Genomic DNA, 19,051 nt, shown 5'->3' with positions numbered 1-19,051 from the left:
CGCTCTAAAACAAATGGTCGACCATTTTGGACATGAAAGAAGAGGGGATGAGTTTAGTTTTATTGTTTAGAGCATAGTTTAGTCTTTACGATAACCAAATTGATTCAGTTAAGAGCGTTTGGTTTTAATATAGCCTACTAATTGCTTTTAAGAAAGCAACTTTAAAGAAAACTAAAAAAATAGTTTTAAGGCATATGTTTTACTGACATAAGAGTCTTAAGATCAAGTAGTTTTAATAATAGGTTTTAATAGTCATATTAGGAGAATCTTTAAAACTGCAATAAAACTAAAAGGTAACAAACAATAATCTAATAAAACCAAACAATCCGGAAGTTCTTCATAAAACTCATTAGTTTTAAAGTGAACTGAGAATAAACCATTTTAAAACTACAATAAAACAAATTATCTATTAAGATTAATTGGTCTTATTTGATACTCTCATTAGATACTTTAAAACTAGTGACAAATGCTTAACAGGTTAAAGTTCTGGCAGTAGATCTACAAGGTAACTTTAAAACCATTATCTTCTTATTTACCACAATAAAACCTTTATAAACCTTAAATAAAACTAAAAGGTTTTTATTGTGCTACTTGGGCGACCTCTATCCTGAGCAACATACTTCCAATTTGTTCCGGTTATTTGCTTGATGTTTTGCATCTCATCTATGGTTTTACTCTTGATCGTGTACCTTTGTAAGGTCTCCAATGTTGTATTGTGGCGTTCCAACGTTGGTCTTTTTATCTAACAGTGTTGCCTGCGAACCTCGATTTGAGTTGGGCAATGTTTGGTGTAATATCCTCGACTTTTGTTTTGATCTTACCCAGTCGAACCTCTTTCTGGCTAACAGTCGTATACCTAACATTGCCCTTTCCATTGCTCTTTGTGTTGTAGCTAGTTTGTCCATATTTACCTTGGTTAGAGTCCAGGTTTGATATCTCATGATTGGAAGGATGCACTGGTTGAACATTTCGTTCTTCAAGTATTGAGGTATTTTGCGGTTCTTTTAAGTATCCAACTGAGTTTTCCAAATCCTGCCCGTACTAGTCCTGCTCTTCTAGTGATTTTCACACTTTGGTTATCTTTGTAATGTTTCAGAATTTTGTCTAATTAGATATATTGTTAGGTTTGTCCTCATTGCCATTTATAGTTGTATGTGTGCCATTGCTATTGTTTTTGTCGTATTATCATTTTTAGTCCGATGTATTGGGAGCTGTCTGGGAGTTCCTCCGCCATAGTTTGTAGTTGATGTAGTAGATTCACCACAGTGAATATGAGTTGGTTTAACTTGTTGTCATTAACGTAGATGCCCTATGTTGACCAATTTGTAATTTTGAAGACGTCTTCTAGGTGTAGATGAAACAATTTTGGAGATATTATGTCGCCTTGTAGAACTCCTCTTGTAATGGGGATGGGATTTGTATTTTTGTCTAGTTGTACTATCATAGTTGCGTTTTCATATATATTATGCAGTAGTTGCCTATATTTCAAATATATACTACAATTGTTAAGGGATTGTTATATGGCTCACATCTCAATACTGTCAAATGCCTTTTCATAGTCTAAAAAGGCAAGAAATAGGAGCAGTTGGTATTTATGAATTATCCATTTTGTAAGTCAACCGGTTGTTAAAAATTCTCATAAGCAGTTTGTATATAAATAGGATGAGGAAACATTAGGATGCTTTGAAAGAAAGGCATTACATCTAGTACCGGGTGGGTAAATTATGGTGACTGGAGAAGTAGGTTTAACTTTAAATTTTACCAATTATGCAAAGAAGCTAACACTGAAAAAGAAAGAAGTTTCAACATCTCTGCTTTTTAGTTTCCCTATTCCAGTTAACCATTTTTATTACTTTGTTAATATTCTTCACTCCATATTTGTGCCGTATGCCTGTTCTTTCTGATCACATTTCACATGTTACATGTTACCACATTTCATATTTTCGGAGTATTGTCCAAGTAAAAAATACTGTAGAATAGCTTTAAGCCGGTGAAATATGATATTCTTCAAATATAGATGTTAGGTCAAACGTTTAAGAAGCGGCCCTTTGTGAAAGCATCTGTGTTTTTACGGCCAGACCTCCCGCATATCTATTCACAAGTTTCGTGCAAAAGATTAGTTTTAGTTCGGTAGCTAGCAGTGTATTAGTACTGGAGTGTACGTGTGTTAAGTGATACGAGTGTTTTGTTTGCTGTAATTATTTTGAATATTGGTTTAGTATTTCGTTTGGAGAGTGTCAAGTGTTGATTATTGTAATTTAATTAATGTGAATAGTGATGTGGCGCCCGTGGGATAATGTAAATATCGCGTACGATAACGCTGATATTGTAGAAATTGCCAGTGCTAGTGTGAATGTAATTACTAAAAAAAAAGAGATCGTAAAGAAGATTCGAATGCATTTAAATGCAGAAACACAGCAAGTATGTTTGAATGTATACAAAAATCTACGTACGAAATTCGGCTTCGATGAAACACTATTGGCACAAGCCACCTCTGATTTAACAGAAATTCCACTTTCTACTGTATATAAAATAGTTAAAAATGAACCCTATCATCGCAAGAAACGATGTGACTACAAATTTTCAAGACCTTTAAATCCTTCACTTCTAAAACTATTGAAAACCACAATATACGACTGCTACAAAAGCAATGAAATACCTACAATAGAAATAATAAGAAAGAAATTGGAAACAACCGGTCGAAATATGAACTGCTGTGAGAAAACTCTTCAAAATTGGATAAAAAAATGGGCTTTAAGTTCAAAAAAATAAATAAACGTCAAGCAATTATGGAAAGCCAAAGAATAGTCAACAGACGTAATATGTACCTAGAAGAAATTACTAAATATAGGCAAGAAAATAGGAGAATTTATTATTTAGATGAAACTTGGTATGATACCCACGATACAGTAAAGAAAGGATGGACAGATGGTTCAAGCATGTGCATACCAGAAATGCCTGCAAATAAAGGCTCGCGACTAATTATTGTACATTGCGGAGGAAGTGAGGGATGGGTTCCGAATGCTTTAAAATTATGTGGGAAGAAAATGGAAGATTGTAACGTTGACTACCACAAGAATATGGAAGCTGACATTTTTGAAGATTGGTTTGAAAACTCGCTGATCCCAAACTTGGAGAAAAACAGCGTAATAGTGCTTGACAACGCTTCCTATCATTCCCGACAACTCACTAAAATACCAAATACATCTTCAAAGAAAGCTGACCTACAAAATTTTTTAATGGAAAATGATTTGTATTTCGAAGATTTTTACACAAAAAAACAACTTATTGAAGTTCTACACACAAAGCAATTTAGAAAATTATACGCTCTAGAGAGTATTGCCGAAAAGCATGGACACACTATATTGAGACTTCCCCCCTACTTTTGTGTTTTCAATCCTATTGAGTTAATTTGGGGACAATTAAAACCAAGTATAAGGCGTTCAAATAAATTTCCTAAATTTGACAAAAAGGTAATTGAGATCATTAAAAAAGAAGTAGCCAATATTACCAAAGTAGACTGGCAGAAAAGAATCGCCAAAGTGATCAAAGTGGAAGAATATTATAAGAAGATTGGGCACTTCCACATTAATGGTGGAAATAAATTTATTATTGAATTGGGCGATGATAGTGACGAAGAAAATACGGAAGAAGGAGAAAATGAGTTAAGTGTATCAGTATTTTAATTGTTGTGTTGTGTAATTCATTTTCCAAGCATAAGTGTACTAATGAAAAGACTCGGTTAAAAAAATATTTTTAGATTTTGTATTTTTAATAAAAAAAAAAGCGGGGACATGCTTGCATTTTGTGCTGAATTTTAAAGTTTTGAACTGTATACCTAAAGTAATTTTAGATCTAACTGTGTTTTTATAAAGTTCTTTTAGTATCAGTAATTCTAACAATAACAAGATTAATTATAAAAGCTATTCTACATCAGTTATTAATGCAAGCATGCGGTAAGAGGGAGGTCCCTGTGAGGTTAAATGTTATTAAAAAATTGATAAAATTAATTTTAACACATACAATATTATGTCCTGCTTTAACGCTATTTACCTAAGTATAAATAAATATTTTTAACTACATATTTAATTACCAGAAAACACCAGCTGCCGGCCTAATATTAAAGAAGAACAACCCAAAGAAAGCTACAAATCTTACCTATTACACTATATAGATTGCTTGAACTATACCTATATACTGGATTATCCATAGCTTATTGATAAATATGTTCAAGTAGTTAAATTACTATTTAATATTAAAAAAATAAAATATTTTAAATTTGTTTTATTTAGGTTATGGGTGCCTGTTGTGAGAACGTTATAGGTTACATGCCAATTCCTGTAGGATATGCAGGACCTTTACTATTGGATGGTCAAGAACTATATGTCCCGATGGCTACTACTGAAGGGTGTCTAGTGGCAAGTACCAACAGGGGATGCAGAGCTTTAAAGCAATGTGGGGTCACTTCAAGAATCGTTGGAGATGGAATGACTAGAGGCCCTGTTGTCCGATTTCCTTCAGTAGTTAAAGCCAGGTAAGGCTTTATAAATAATTATTAAAGAACTTATTTTTCTCACGTGTACACTCAATACGTGTATGTTATTTATCACGAAGTACTGTCTAAGTCTTCTTGACTAAGTTTTCTTGACATTTGATTGTTCTCATATTAACGCATTTGTCTTACGAGCCATTCTTAAATTAATTTACATAAAATTACTATGGTTATATTATGTTTGATCTTCTCTAGACCAAACATATAACCAGTCGTGTTGTAATGCATATTTGTTTTCTTTCCTATGTACACTAAAGCAATTATTTTCTTTCACTGTTGTAGGCCTCAAAGTACCTTAAAGGTAAGCACGCACTTGTCCCAACCGGCCCGCAACGGGCCGGCATCACGACCATCGAGCATTTTAATGTCTTTGAGTGTCATGGAAACGCGCCAAAATCTATGGACGGAATATTTTCCTGGATAGTAGTTTCGACGAAACAGAGTTTTTAAATGTTGTATTTTGTTTTGCGAGATCAGTTGTTACAGGGTGTCCCGAAAAGATTGGTCATAAATTATACTACAGATTCTGGGGTCAATAATAGGCTGATTGATCCTCACTTACCTATATACACTAGTGCACACCAAAAAAGTTACAGGGTTCTAAAGTTAAAAATTTAAATAGTTTTTTTTTTTAAATAAAATAAAAATTTTATTTTTAATTCAGTTGCAATGCGAAGGCAAAACAATCTTACTTTTCAATTAGAATACGGAGCGCAGTCCAGTCCCTTGAATCGCGATTTTCGGCTCTTATTGGAGCCTCATCGGAAAGAACGTAGGCTTGTTCTCCATATCCCAATTGATCCGCACTGAGAGGTTTTCCCACCCATTCCAACTGAAGTGAAAATATTAGGTGCCTAGCGTCATCTGGCAATTAAAAGATGAAGTTTTCGATCCTAATAGCATTATTAATAATATTTAGAAAATATTAAAATATTACTAAAAGATTTTTAAATCGAAAACTTATTGGTCCATTTCCTTGGTAACACCTCCAAGGCTTCTAAAATTTGCAAGCCAAATGGATGCTGAAGCGAAGAAGACACGAGGGAATTCAAAAAACTTACAATTCACGACCCCGTCTGTTCAGCTGGTAAATTCCAACAGAAAATGGACCTAGTTACTCGAAGGAGTAAAGACCAATATAAAAATAAAATAAAAATTTTATTTTTAATTCAGTTGCAATGCGAAGGCAAAACAATCTTTTCGGCTCTTATTGGAGCCTCATCGGAAAGAACGTAGGCTTGTTCTCCATATCCCAATTGATCCGCACTCGAATTGTTCTCCATATCCCAATTTTTTTAACATTGCTCTAAAACGGTTTAACGTTAATTTATGAAAATTTAAACGAAATACTAGTAGAGAATACCCAATAAATTGGAAGCAGTTGAATTCAATTATTTTTATTTATTATGGATTTTCAGAAGGGGTCAACACCCCTTTCACCCCCAACTTTTTATATTTATTCTTTTTCTTTTTCTTCTTCTTCTTCCTTCTTGTATGTAGGCTTTAAAGCCTGTTTCTTCTTCAATATTAGCCTCCTAAATTGTTTAAGGCACCATCTTTTCCTTGGTCTGCCAATACTTCTTCGTCCATTTGGTGACTTATCTCATGCTATTCGTACTATCCTATCCTCTGCCGTTCTACTAATGTGTTCGTTCCACTCCTGTTTCCGTTTTGTCACCCATCCATTTATGTCCTATGTTCTAGATTGCATGATCTTCTTATGTTGTCGCTTCTCTCCCTATCCAATAGACTTTTCCCTGATATTCGTCGTAGTATTTTCATCTCTGTTGTTTCTAGTAGTCGTCTCATTTTAGATGTGTCATGTCTTGTCTCCGGCGTGTATGTCAATATAGGTCTAATTGCTGCTTTATAGATTCTTGCTTTTGTGTCTTATCTTAGGTGTTTGTTCTTCCAGATTGTGTCATTAAGAGATCCCGCCGCTTTACTTGCTTTTAAGCTTTATTGTCGTACTTCCTCTTCAACATCTCCGTAACTGGTTATATCTATTCCCAGATATCTAAACCTTGCTTCTTGCTTTATTATTTTCCCATCAATTTCGATTTTACATCATAGTGGGTATTTAGATGTTGTCATACATTTGATTTTTCTGCTTTTTTTAGAATTATAATTTAACAAAATATGGAACGCAACTGGAATCAAACGTCTATTCTTAAACTTTTGTCTCTCTTTGTATTTCTTTGTAAATATTTTAGTATGGAACATACAACCACCCTTTAAAATGCCAATTTGGATATTGAATATTTAAACTAATTTTTCACAAATATTAAACACATCCGTATTAACGTTATAAATTAACGTTAAACCGTTTTAGAACAATGTTAAAAAAATATTTAAATTTTTAACTTTAGCACCATTGTAACTTTTTTTGTGTGCACTATTGTATATAGGTAAGGGAGGTTCAATTAACCTATTTTTGACCCCAGAATCTGTGGTATAATTTATTACCAATCTTTTGATACAATAGAATATTTTTGTAACTCATTCTAAAGTACTGCTAAAATTTGTTTTGATGATCCAGTAAATCAGGAAATAAAGTAGTAAATTAGCTTTGCGTGTTTCCATTTCAATTTTTGGATCCATCTTCCCTGAAATACGTAAATCCATCGACTGAGATGACGTGATTTTGCCGGTAAATGCGCCTTACGGCATTTAATTCCTGGCTGTAGCGGCGCATTCCGTTGCGGGCCGGTTCTCTCAAATGCGCGCTTACCTTTACGCCGTTAAGTAATCCTCGCGAATCCATTCCGTAAGTGACTTTTTAAAAGTGAAAGGTACTCGCATATAAACTGGTCTTCAATGTTTGCAGAGGCCGAGTGGTTAATAGACTACAACTTACTGAGCAACTATACAGGGTGATTCATTATTGTAAGTTATAATGTGTTGACGTGGATCATAAACCGGAGATTAAGTCATTTCACAGAACCAATCACAGGAGAATACCAGGCCGGATTCAGAACAGGACGGTCTACTATAGATGAATTATTCAAATTAAAACAAATATTAGCTAAAGCCTGGGAGCACGATATAGATATCTGCCAAATCTTTCTAGATTTTCGACAAGTCTATGATAACATAAATAGAGATAAAATATATCTAATTATGCAAGAATCATCCATTATCAAGTGCGAGCATATCACCTACACCTACAAATCTCCATGACCAAGAAATTACTAATACCCCCTACTTACAGTAACACTTTCAATCAACCTTATTCAGTAACAATACCGTTTTCACAAACTTGGGAATCCTCCAACCTATCAGCACCCCTCCCATTAGAAACAACTACAGAAAACTCTAATAAAGCTGATACATCACCACATTTTTCTGAAACAACTATTTCAACCAATGAGAGAAGCTCGACTTCTGTCACTACCAATGAGTTTGTTCCAGTACTTCCAAATGTAATAAAACCACAGCATCTAAGTGTAAACTCAGATAGTACTTGCGCAAATGCAAGTTCTTCCATAAAACGCAGTATTGGTGAGATCGTTACTCTTCCTTCAGATTCAGCAATTTCATCACAAAATCTGTTTGCAAAACCCAAATCTTCTAAACCAAAAAAACCGCTCTCATCCAAAGTCCCATCTACACGGGAAACTCTTGAAAATTTTATTGATATAGTTCGTCCGCTATAACTTTTCCCATGCGTCGCGATTCATTTTGAAACAAATTAAGTCAAAACATAAAGTGAAACGTACGCCGATGTGTGTAGTATATAGTATACAGTATACAAAATGAATATACACATCAATGTTCGTTTCACTTTATGTTTTGACTTAATGTTTGAAAATGAATCGTGACGCATGGGAAAAGTTATAGCGGACGAACAATAATCATACCCCACCCTTCGTTTTAAATTACCACCAATTGTCCTTACTGATTGATAATGTCCCCGACACTATAAGCGTCGTTAAAGAATTTACAACTGATATGCTTGGTTTACTCCATCTTTTACGAAGCAGCTATCAATATGCAAATGATAGATTAACAAAAACCAAGTTTGCAAAACTTCAAAAGAAACTACTCACCATTTAGGGAAAGATATTTCTGACTTAGACAGTGATTCTTCTGTAGACAATTGTTCTTACACTCACAAAAGCCCTGATCATAACAGATTCCCTTAACTTTCTAAACTCATTAAAACACATTTTTTCGAAAAACCCTTTTGAAAAGTTGCTAAAATACCAGCTGTCCCAAGCTCATGAACATGGAAGAAGCGTCCAATTTTTATGGGTACCCTCACCCGTCATAATAACAGGAAATGAAAAAGCTGACAGGACTACACGAGAGGCAATTTTAAGTGATTTTTCGGAGTCGATAGGCACGTGTGTTTCCAGTGACTTAAAAGCTTATTTAAAAAAAAGTGTTGTGCTTGTGGCGAAATGGGTGTGGTCTCAAACTAATTCTAAGCTCAATAGAATCAAAAATAATGTTTCTCAGTAGATTCCATCGTCGCGCAATAGGCGAGAACAAATTGTGCTTGCACGTTTACGTCTAGGACATACCAGGTTAACGCACTCGTTATCTTTTCACAAAGAATAATCCATCCATATGTGATAAGTGTAACGTCCGATTAACAGTCGAACACTTTTTAATAAATTGTAGTCAATATGACCAAGAAAGACAGCGCTACAATATTCCAAACTCTCTATCAGAAGTTCTAGGTCAAAACTGTTTCTATGAACATATAATTACTTATCTAAGATCCATAAACATTTTGTATAATCTGTAGTTATTTACTTTTGTTATTTATATTTTGTTCCGTCGCTAATAACCTTTTGGTCGATGCGACTTTTTTCTAATAAAAAAAACATATATATCTATAATAAAATATACTTTATAATTTGTAGTGCTGCTATGAAATGGATCGAGAAACCAGAAAACTTTGCCCTTATGAAGGAACAATTTGATTCGAGCAGTAGATTTGCTAGATTGGTGAAAATTTTGATTAGAATTGCAGGAAGATATCTTTTTATCCGATTTGTAGCAAAAACAGGAGATGCCATGGGTATGAACATGCTTTCTAAAGGCACTGAAATTTCTCTTAAATATGTGCAAAATGAATTTCCTGACATGGAGATTTTGAGTCTCAGTGGAAACTTTTGCACAGATAAGAAACCTGCTGCTGTCAACTGGTAAGTTTTTATTTTATTAATATTTATTAATTAAAAATATTTTTTTCTACTTCTTCTTTATAAGCATTTCGGCTTGTTCATTGGGAGATTGATGCCTCTATGGAAGGTTGTCATTTATTCTTTCCAGGATAGGATCTTCCACATTCTGCTTATGTGTTCCATTCTTTTTTCTCTTTAGTGTCCATTCGTTTATACACTGTACGTTGTTACATTTTATCTTTCGATCTCTCAGCGTATTTCCTGTTATCCTGTATTTATTCAGTACTCTCATCTCTGTCTTTTCCAGTAGCCTTTGTATTGTGGCGGGTCTTATTTCTGATGCTTATGTAATTATTGGTGTTACACTGTCTTCATAAATTGACTTTATCTCAGTGTTAATATGTAGGATCCACCATATAGTGTTAAGGCATCCTGCCAGTCTATTTAATTTTTGTACTTGATTTCTTCCACGAAAAATAAATGACGGTTGGTTGTGTCCTAATGATTTCTCTTTCACTTGCCTTATTATAAATATACAGGGTGTTAGTAAATAAGTATGAAAAATTTTAGGGCTAATTCTACATGAAAAATTAATACCAGTTTGCTCTATAAACATATGTCCGCAAATGCTTAGTTTCGGAGATACGGGGTGTTGAAATTTTTATTTCGAACTGCCAATTTATTTATTGCTCTAAGACCAGTTGAGCTATGAAAATGAAATTTGGTGAGTTTTAGGAAGTAGGTATTACGAATTTTTTGACATACAATTTAGAATTTTGTATTCATCATTAGCGCGCCTACGGGCAATGGTCTGAATTTTTTTAAAGAAAAAAATAGTACGCCACTGAGATATTTCGAATTAAAAATTATTTTTAAATTACGCGTCTAATTTATGATAAAAAACCTTTCTTGCCTTTTTTAATATGATGCACCGTTTTTATCCAGAAAAATAAAACATCTTGGCGCGTATTTCTCATTTCTTAATACATCATCAAGAACTATCCAATATAATAATTCTAAACTAGAACAATAACAGAAAATATTACTAATAAGATTTCAACTAGGTGCAAAGCTGCAAGAAATGTTTAAAATGATCTCCTTTACAGATAACAGAAGAATTTTATATTCATCATTGGCGCGCGTACGGGTAATGGTCTGAATTTTTTGAAGAAAAAAATAGTACGCCACTGAGATATGTCAAACTAAAAATCATTTTTGAATTCCTCGTTCAATTTACGACAAAAAATCTTTCTTTCCTTTTTTTCATACGGGGCGCCGTTTTTATAAACGTTAAGATGTTTAATTTTTTTGCATAAATACGGCGCCGCATATGAAAAAAAGGCAAGAAAGATTTTTTTGTCCTAAATTGAACGAGAAATTCAAAAATGATTTTTAGTTTGACATATCTCAGTGGCGCACTATTTTTTTCTTCAAAAACTTCAGACCATTACCCGTACGCGCGCCAATGATGAATATAAAATTTTTCTGTTACCTGTAAAGGAGATCATTTTAAACATTTCTTGTAGCTTTGCACCTAGTTGAAATGGTATTAGTAATATTTTCTGTTATTGTTCTAGTTTAGTATTATTATATTGGATAGTTCTTGATGATGTATTAAGAAATGAAAAATATGCGCCAAGATGTTTTATTTTTCTGCATAAAAACGGTGCATCATATGAAAAAAAGGCAAGAAAGATTTTTTATCATAAATTAGACGTGTAATTTAAAAATAATTTCTAATATGAAATATCTCAGTGGCGTACTATTTTTTTCTTTAAAATAATTCAGACCATTGCCCGTAGGCGCGCCAATGATGAATACAAAATTCTTAATTGTATGTCATAAAATTTGTAATAACTACCTCCTAAAACTCACCAAATTTCATTTTCATAGCTCAACTGGTCTTAGAGCAATAAATAAATTGGCAGTTTGAAATAAAAATTTCAACACCCCGTATCTTCGAAACTAAGCAGTTGCGGACATATGTTTATAGAGCAAACTGGCATTAATATTTCATGTAGAATTAGCCCTTAAAATTTTTCATACTTATTTACTAACACCCTGTATATTCGGGACATGATCTTCCCGACCTAAAACCTTGTTGTTCTTTTGCTAGTGCTATAAATTTATTCAGTTTATTTCTTATCACTTTGGTTGCTAATTTTAGTGTTGTGTTTAATAAATTAATTCCTCTGTAATTCCCCGAGTCCAATTTTTCTCCCTTTTTGACAACAGGTATTAGGATGCATGATCTCCATCTTTGTGGTATTCTGTTTTGTTCTAGTATTTTTTGGATTAGTTTTAATAGGTGTTTGGTGAGATCTGGTCCTCCGTACTTTAGAGGTCATTCGGTACTCTGTCCTCTCCTGGTGATTTTCTATTTTTAGTTTGCTTAATGCTTGCTGTACCTTACCCTCCCCAATGTGTATCTCTTCGTTTGTCGTCACTTTTGGTGTTGGTGGTTCATTATCGTTATCTTTGGTAAATAGGGATCGAAAGTAGTTTGCCTACGTTTCCTTATGAATGTGTTTCATTTTTGTTAGTTCATTCATCTCTTTTATTTGTCCTCTGATCTTTCCGCTTATTTCTTTTTGTGTTCCATTGAAGTCGTGTTCCATTGAAGTCGTGTTCCATCTGCTTTGAGAAGCTCTGCAGTGTTCTCTTTTTATTTGTCTGACTAAAGTATACGTTTCATTTCGGATTCGTTTATAGTGCTTTTACAGGGCTGCTTTATCAATTAGGCAATATAGGCAGTTGCCTAGGGCGACAAATTATGAGAGGGCGGCAAAAATACTGTACAAAAAAATATTTGTATATAAATATTAAAATCGAATAACATTTAAGTACATCCATCAATGGAATAGAAGTAGGCATTAATTTCTAGAAAACATCCCTAACAACAAATGTACAAAATGTACAAATAAACAGATCCCTAACAAGGAATCATTTTTCCAGAAAAATGTTGAACGGTGAAATGAAGTTCAAGAATTGGCTACCTTATTCTACATATATGTAAAAAGAGTGTATTTTATATTCCTTGACGTCTATTTCAGGCGCAACCGAATGGAATGCTGACGTCAGATTAAAACAATATGAAGAATCAAAGGACCACACGGCAAATGTCTTGAGTTTATTCAATCGAGGTAAATTAAAAAACAGAATAGACTGTTTCATAACAAGTACATTCAGAAGCGAAGTAGGTGCAATACTGGTGCAACGTTTTGTAACGTGTTGTTGCAACAATAATTACACTGGCCACAAGGGGACTTGCCATTAGAGATAATTCAGTTATAGGATCAGTTCAAAACGGCAACTTTTTAGGTTGTTTAGTGCTCATAGCAGAATTTGATCCTTTTTTACGCGAGCACCTTACTAAATTTGGAAATATTGGTCAAGGGAACTGTAATTATCTGTCAAACACTATATGCGAGGAATGAGGAACTAATAGTTTTGATGGGAAGAAAAGTAAGAAGAACGATTGCTGGCGAATTAAAGCAATAAAAATACTATAAATAGTTGACACCAGACGTGTCTCATGCTGATCAGCTAGCATTTTTAGTTCGCTATGTTTCTGATGATGGTATGCCGACTGAAAGATTTTTTAAATATATTCCATCTGAAGGTCACAAATCTGCTGCTTTGGAATCGACAGGGATTTCGACTTTAGAGGAATGTACCATTGATTTAAGTTATTTTCGTAGCCAGTCATATGATAACGCATCCAATATGTCTGGCAAATATTCAGGACTGCAGGCCAGAGTAAAAAATCACAATAAACTTGCTGAGTACGTACCCTGGATATTCTCTCAATTATTTACATGTTTTTCGGCTTCCACATATAGATGGAAAATTTTGACTGACAACTTAAAATCACCTGTTGTGAAATCTCTTAGTGAAACTAGGTGGTCCGCAAGGGCAAACGCAACTAAATCGTTATACACTAGCTTCAGCGAATTAAAACTGCTCTTTTTAATATCTCAATGACGAATGTCAAACTGCAGCTGTGAAACATCAATCACTTTCTATATTTGAAAAAAATGGACACTTTTGAAATGACGTTATTACCTAGCTGTCATTTGGCAACATATTTTAGAAAGAGTGAACCTATCCAATAAGTATGTCCAGAGTCCTGCAATGAATCTGGGTTCTGTCATTAAAGAGTTTGAAGCTCTTTCAAATTACTTTACCTCAATCAGAAATAATTTTGCCATTTATGAAGAGGAAGCCAAAAAATTGTGAGCAAATAAAACATATAAAGAAGTAAGAAATAAGTTAATAAAATCATTTCTTTAGTAAAATTGTGGCTTATTTCCCATCAAAACTAGTTAATTGCAAAAACGCTACAAGAAAATAGCTTCAGAATAACATTAAGAAATAAGAAATAGAAAAAGAAAAATTCAATTGGACGACGGGGCCGACGAACGAACTTTTCAGCTAGTGATGAGATGAAAATCCACATATTCTATAAATCGACACTCTGATAAGAGATCTGAATAGACGTCTGGAATCTAATCGACTTATTTATAGTCCGTCCGCTATAACTTTTCCCATGCGGTACGATTCATTTTCAATCAAATTAAGTCAAAACATAAATTGAAACGAACGTCGATGTGTATATACATTTTGTATACTGTATACTATATACTACACACATCGGCGTACGTTTCACTTTCTGTTTTGACTTAATTTGATTGAAAATGAATCGTACCGCATGGGAAAAGTTACAGAGGACGGACTTTATCAATATTTTCGTATTATAACAGATTAGCCAAAATTAAACAATTAAGAAATTATTAAAGAAGCTGAAAATCTGATACAAATTTATAAAGACGACTTAGATACATCATTCATACATGACTGCATTTACTTGTGTATCATGGGATCATTTGGATACCACAATAAAATCACCAATAATTGATATATCTAAACCCCCTTTGTGGCTCAGTGGTAAGAGCGCCTACCTTTGGATCGAAAGGTACGAATGGTCTTGAGTTAGAATCTCACCAGGGTCAGGAATTTTTCGTTTATTATAAATTAATAAATGAAAATAGTTTCTGTCCTTGTGGGATCGGTACTCACCGGAGGGACCGCAGACGTTCGGATACAATTATTAGCGTCTCTTTGCAAAGACAATGACGTCGACTTTGCAAAGTAACAAGACACTTACTCAACACATACACTACACATGACACTAGGTACCTAACTGCAAAAATTCACCGTACCTATCATGCCAATGGACATTAGTTGTCAAGGCATTAGCTAAATAAAAAAATTGATATATATCTAAATATTTAAAGAAGAGTGGATTGAAAATGTAGTCTAATTTTGACATTGGTTTGCGCATTTATTTGTGAATTCTTGCTGAAAAGTCATTTTCGAAAATGTTTTAACATTTTGTCGATTTTGTCCATATAAAGTGACGTAACAAAGGCGATAAATTATGACGACATTACAGATGATTTTTCCAAAGAAAATCAAGAAATAAATCGAACTGGAATGGCAATTTTTTCTGTTATATGTATATATAAACATCGTAGTTTAAATCCATTTTTAGTGTATTCATATTTAAATAAAAAATTCTGCTTTTTTCCCAAAAATGATACATGTTTGAAGGTCGGCTACTAGAGAATTTCCTAGGGCGTCAACTGACCTAAACGCGGCCCTGTGCTTGTATGCCTGTTGTGTTTGTTGTGTTCTGTATTGTAAAAAGGCTTTCTTCTTTTCTTCACATTTAGTCTTCACTACCTCTCTAAACCATGGGGTTTTCTTTTTTGATATGTTATTGTTCGTTACTTTAAATCAATCAGAAGAATTCCGTAAGTAGTGAAATTAATGTACGTATTTCCAGTGGAAATCGTACATACTATGTTAATAAATGATTGATGACATCGAAATTATTAGACAAGAGAACCAAAATGACTATCTACAGAACTTTGATTAGACCCGTAGTAACCTATGGTTGTGAAACCTGGGTAATGACGAAAAAAGATGAAGCCCAACTCGACATTCGAGAGAAAGATACTGAGAAAAGTATATGACCCGGTGCAAGAGGAAGACGGCACATGGAGAATCAGAAGAAACGACGAGGTTAATGAACTGAATGAAGGGTATGACATTGTAAGATTTGTGAAAAGTCAAAGACTGTCATGGCTGCGACATGTTTAGAGACAAGAAGACACGAAAACGACAAAGAAGATGTTACAGTGGAAGGCGGAAAAAGGAAGGCCCAAGACGAGATGGTTAGATGACGTAGAAGACGACCTGAAAACCATGAATATAAGATAATGGAGGAGAAGAGCCCAAGAGAGATCTGAATGGAAGGACATAGCCAGACAGGCAAAGACCCATCCAGGGTTATGATGGAAAAAGGAGAAGTGTTCGTTACTTTACTCTCTCCAAATGATTCTGTTGCTGCGTTAACTATGTTATTTTTCAGTTTTTCTCAGCTTTCCTTGATGACGTTTTCTAATATTTCATTCTCAGCTATATTCTCTGATATCCTTTTTCTGCATAAGCATTCTGTAGATTCCGTACCTCTCTCTTGGGTGTGAAGTTTTTCCTGATGATTCTTATTTTACATAATACTAGGTTATGGTCGCTATCTACATCCGCTGATTGAATACATTGAATATTTTTAATGGATGTGTGTCTCTGTTGTTTACAACATATACATAGTTATAATATGGTTATAATCATAGATCTTTGTCCACGGGTGTTATTGAATGTATATTTGTGTTTGTCTTTCTGGTCAAAAGTGTATTGTTTTATTGTAAGTTCTTTATTCGTGCAGAAATTTATTATCAGTTCTCCATTTTCGTTTTTGACATTCTCGTTATGTTTTTGCTTAATTCCGGGTATTACTTGGTTGCCTATTCGAGCGCTAAAATTATCCAGTATAATATACTACCCTGTGACTTGATCTACTACTTGTAATTCGTCATAAAATTTTTTCCCTTGTGGTTTGGAGCTTGTTATTTTCTGGACCGTATACTCCGATGATCTTCAGGTCTTCCTTCTCCATTCTTATCTGGGTTGTTATATTCCTTTCTGGTACGTATTGATACTCTTTAAGGTGATTTCAGTATCTTTGGTGTATTAGTAAGGTTACACTTTCTTTGACCCTGTTTTCTTTTGCTACTGTACTGTAGATTAGTATATATTCACCTAATTTTGATTGTCCTTTTCCTTTCTTTTTTATATTTGTTTCTCTTTCAGCAATTGAGCTATTTCTTGGTGTCTTGTGTTGAGCAATTTGATGTTCCATATAATGATTCTCATCTGGCTTTTGGAGATTTTTCTCTTGTCCTTATTTCTTGTCGTGGTTATCTTTATATTATCAATCCAGTTCCAAGGCTTCCGATTGTTTTTTTGAGCAGTATTCGTTTTTACCATTAGTAGATTGTTAACGTTGTCAATAACCCTTCACATTTTATCCGGGCTTGAGACCGGCTGTGGTAACCGCAGAGCTACTCGATCTACCCCGCACTTATCCCTGACATTGTTAATATCTATGTAATAAAGTTTTTTAATTGATAAGCAGAATATTTATATCTACTTATTTATGAATGGATATCATTTTTCTTTCAGGATTGAAGGTAGAGGTAAATCAGTTGTGTGTGAAGCAGTGATTCCATCTAAAATAGTAACCACAGTATTAAAAACAACAGTGAGTGCTTTAGTAGATGTTAACTACTCCAAAAATATGGTCGGCTCTGCTATAGCAGGAAGTATTGGAGGTTTTAACGCGCACGCCGCGAATATTGTAACAGCCGTATTTATAGCAACAGGTAAAAAAATTCTTAAATTCTTTATCACTATTGCATGTTTATTTATATTTGTTCATGTGTTCAAAGTTTTAATTTTAAATCATAAGTAACGCATGATTTAGATGCTTTATAATAGTTGTAGTTGTTAGTCGTTTAATAGTGGCATTTTTACACCAAACTACTGAAACATAAGTAACTGTCCGTCGTATCACTGATATATGTATAACCAACATATTACCTTTGGTTTTAACCCTAGGTTTTACCTACAACTCGTCTGCAGTTCCAGAAGGTTTGGTTATATTTTAATATGAGTACTCCAATTGAGTTTGGAATCCAGTGTTACCCCTAGATACTTGACCTTATTAATTCTTTCTAGTTTTTCTCCAAATAATTTCAGCTGACTCAGTCCAATAAGCTTCCTCTTATTAGCGAAGGCTACTAATTTAGTTTTGGAAGGTTTCACAGAGAGGTTATCTTTTATACACCAGTTCTCTGTTTAATGAAGGGCATATATCGTATTAGTCCAGGGAGCATCTGTTTTTAGATGGACGTTGAGAGGTGACTCATATTTTTTTGCAGAAATTTCTTGAAATTAACTCCTATAATAATAATTGGGTTATCCTCCCACTCAAAAATGTCCGGAACATTGTTTAAATAATCAAAATGTCAAAAAATGAAGGAAAAATTCGATTAATTTTTTCGTTTTTTGATTATAACTTTCAAAGTATTCACTTTCGAGAAAAGTTGTACTGATATAAAAGTTGCGTAATTAAATTTCCTACAATATAGGATTGGTTACAAATTTTAAAAATTGTCACCTTTGTTGCAAAATAGCAATAATTGCGAAAAAACCATAAAAACAAGTATTTTCATTTTACGTTCCTCAACCATTTATGCTACACTTAGGACCTTCATATTTTACCCAGAAAAACTATATAATATAGTTAAACAATACTGTAAATTTCAATAATATCGGTGCAACAGATTTTGCAAAATAAATTTTGCAATCTAGCTTTCTCAAAAAAAATTCATTTTTTCAAAATGTTGCAGGACTGAAAATAAAGTAGATACCAAGTTGAAATTGTTTTTACATATAGAAGAATACCGTACTTTTCATTTGAAATTTTTAAAATTAAAATCCATTAACTACCACGGCGTCAGGAATTTTCGGCGACAGCGGTGTTCGATTCACACAAGTTGATTTCCACTTGACCAAAATTTCTTCCAATCTTTATCTAATATATTATTTTCTTACACTATATTTTGTTGTATTTTAATATTTTAATTCCACAAAAATCAAACTAATTTGATTATTGTTGGTGAAGTATTGTTTAAACAGTTGCAGTAGAATGGCTATGTTTCTATGACTATAGGTATAGGGAAATCAATGTGTTAGAGAGAGAAGTACCTTCCCAATGAGTAAGAGTGAGATAGATGCTGACGTCACAAGTAATCTTCCATAATGGAATCTACCATAGTTATTTTCCGCTAGATGACACCAATCCGCCATTTTTATTCCATTTCAGTATTTTTAGATGGCGGCATAGCCAAAACGGCACTAAAGCATATCTCCGTTGTTATTGGTCCGATCGTGACAT

At 33.7% G+C, this 19,051-nt stretch overlaps 1 protein-coding gene across 5 annotated transcripts in view; it reads left to right on the top strand.

The window, feature by feature from the left end:
* The window catches only part of LOC114334477 (3-hydroxy-3-methylglutaryl-coenzyme A reductase), a 490,400-nt gene that overhangs the window by 431,724 nt on the left and 39,625 nt on the right, over positions 1-19,051 (top strand). For all 5 annotated transcript variants that reach the window (XM_050641423.1, XM_050641422.1, XM_050641420.1 and 2 more), the window contains 3 exons: positions 4,293-4,534; positions 9,424-9,708; positions 17,275-17,474. In XM_050641423.1, coding sequence (XP_050497380.1) covers positions 4,293-4,534; positions 9,424-9,708; positions 17,275-17,474 — 727 coding nt within the window. The remainder of the gene's footprint in view (positions 1-4,292; positions 4,535-9,423; positions 9,709-17,274; positions 17,475-19,051) is intronic.

This window comes from Diabrotica virgifera, chromosome 10, assembly GCF_917563875.1.
Source record: "Diabrotica virgifera virgifera chromosome 10, PGI_DIABVI_V3a".
NCBI classification, from domain to species: Eukaryota; Metazoa; Arthropoda; class Insecta; order Coleoptera; family Chrysomelidae; genus Diabrotica; species Diabrotica virgifera.
This window is presented reverse-complemented; position numbering and strand designations above follow the sequence as displayed.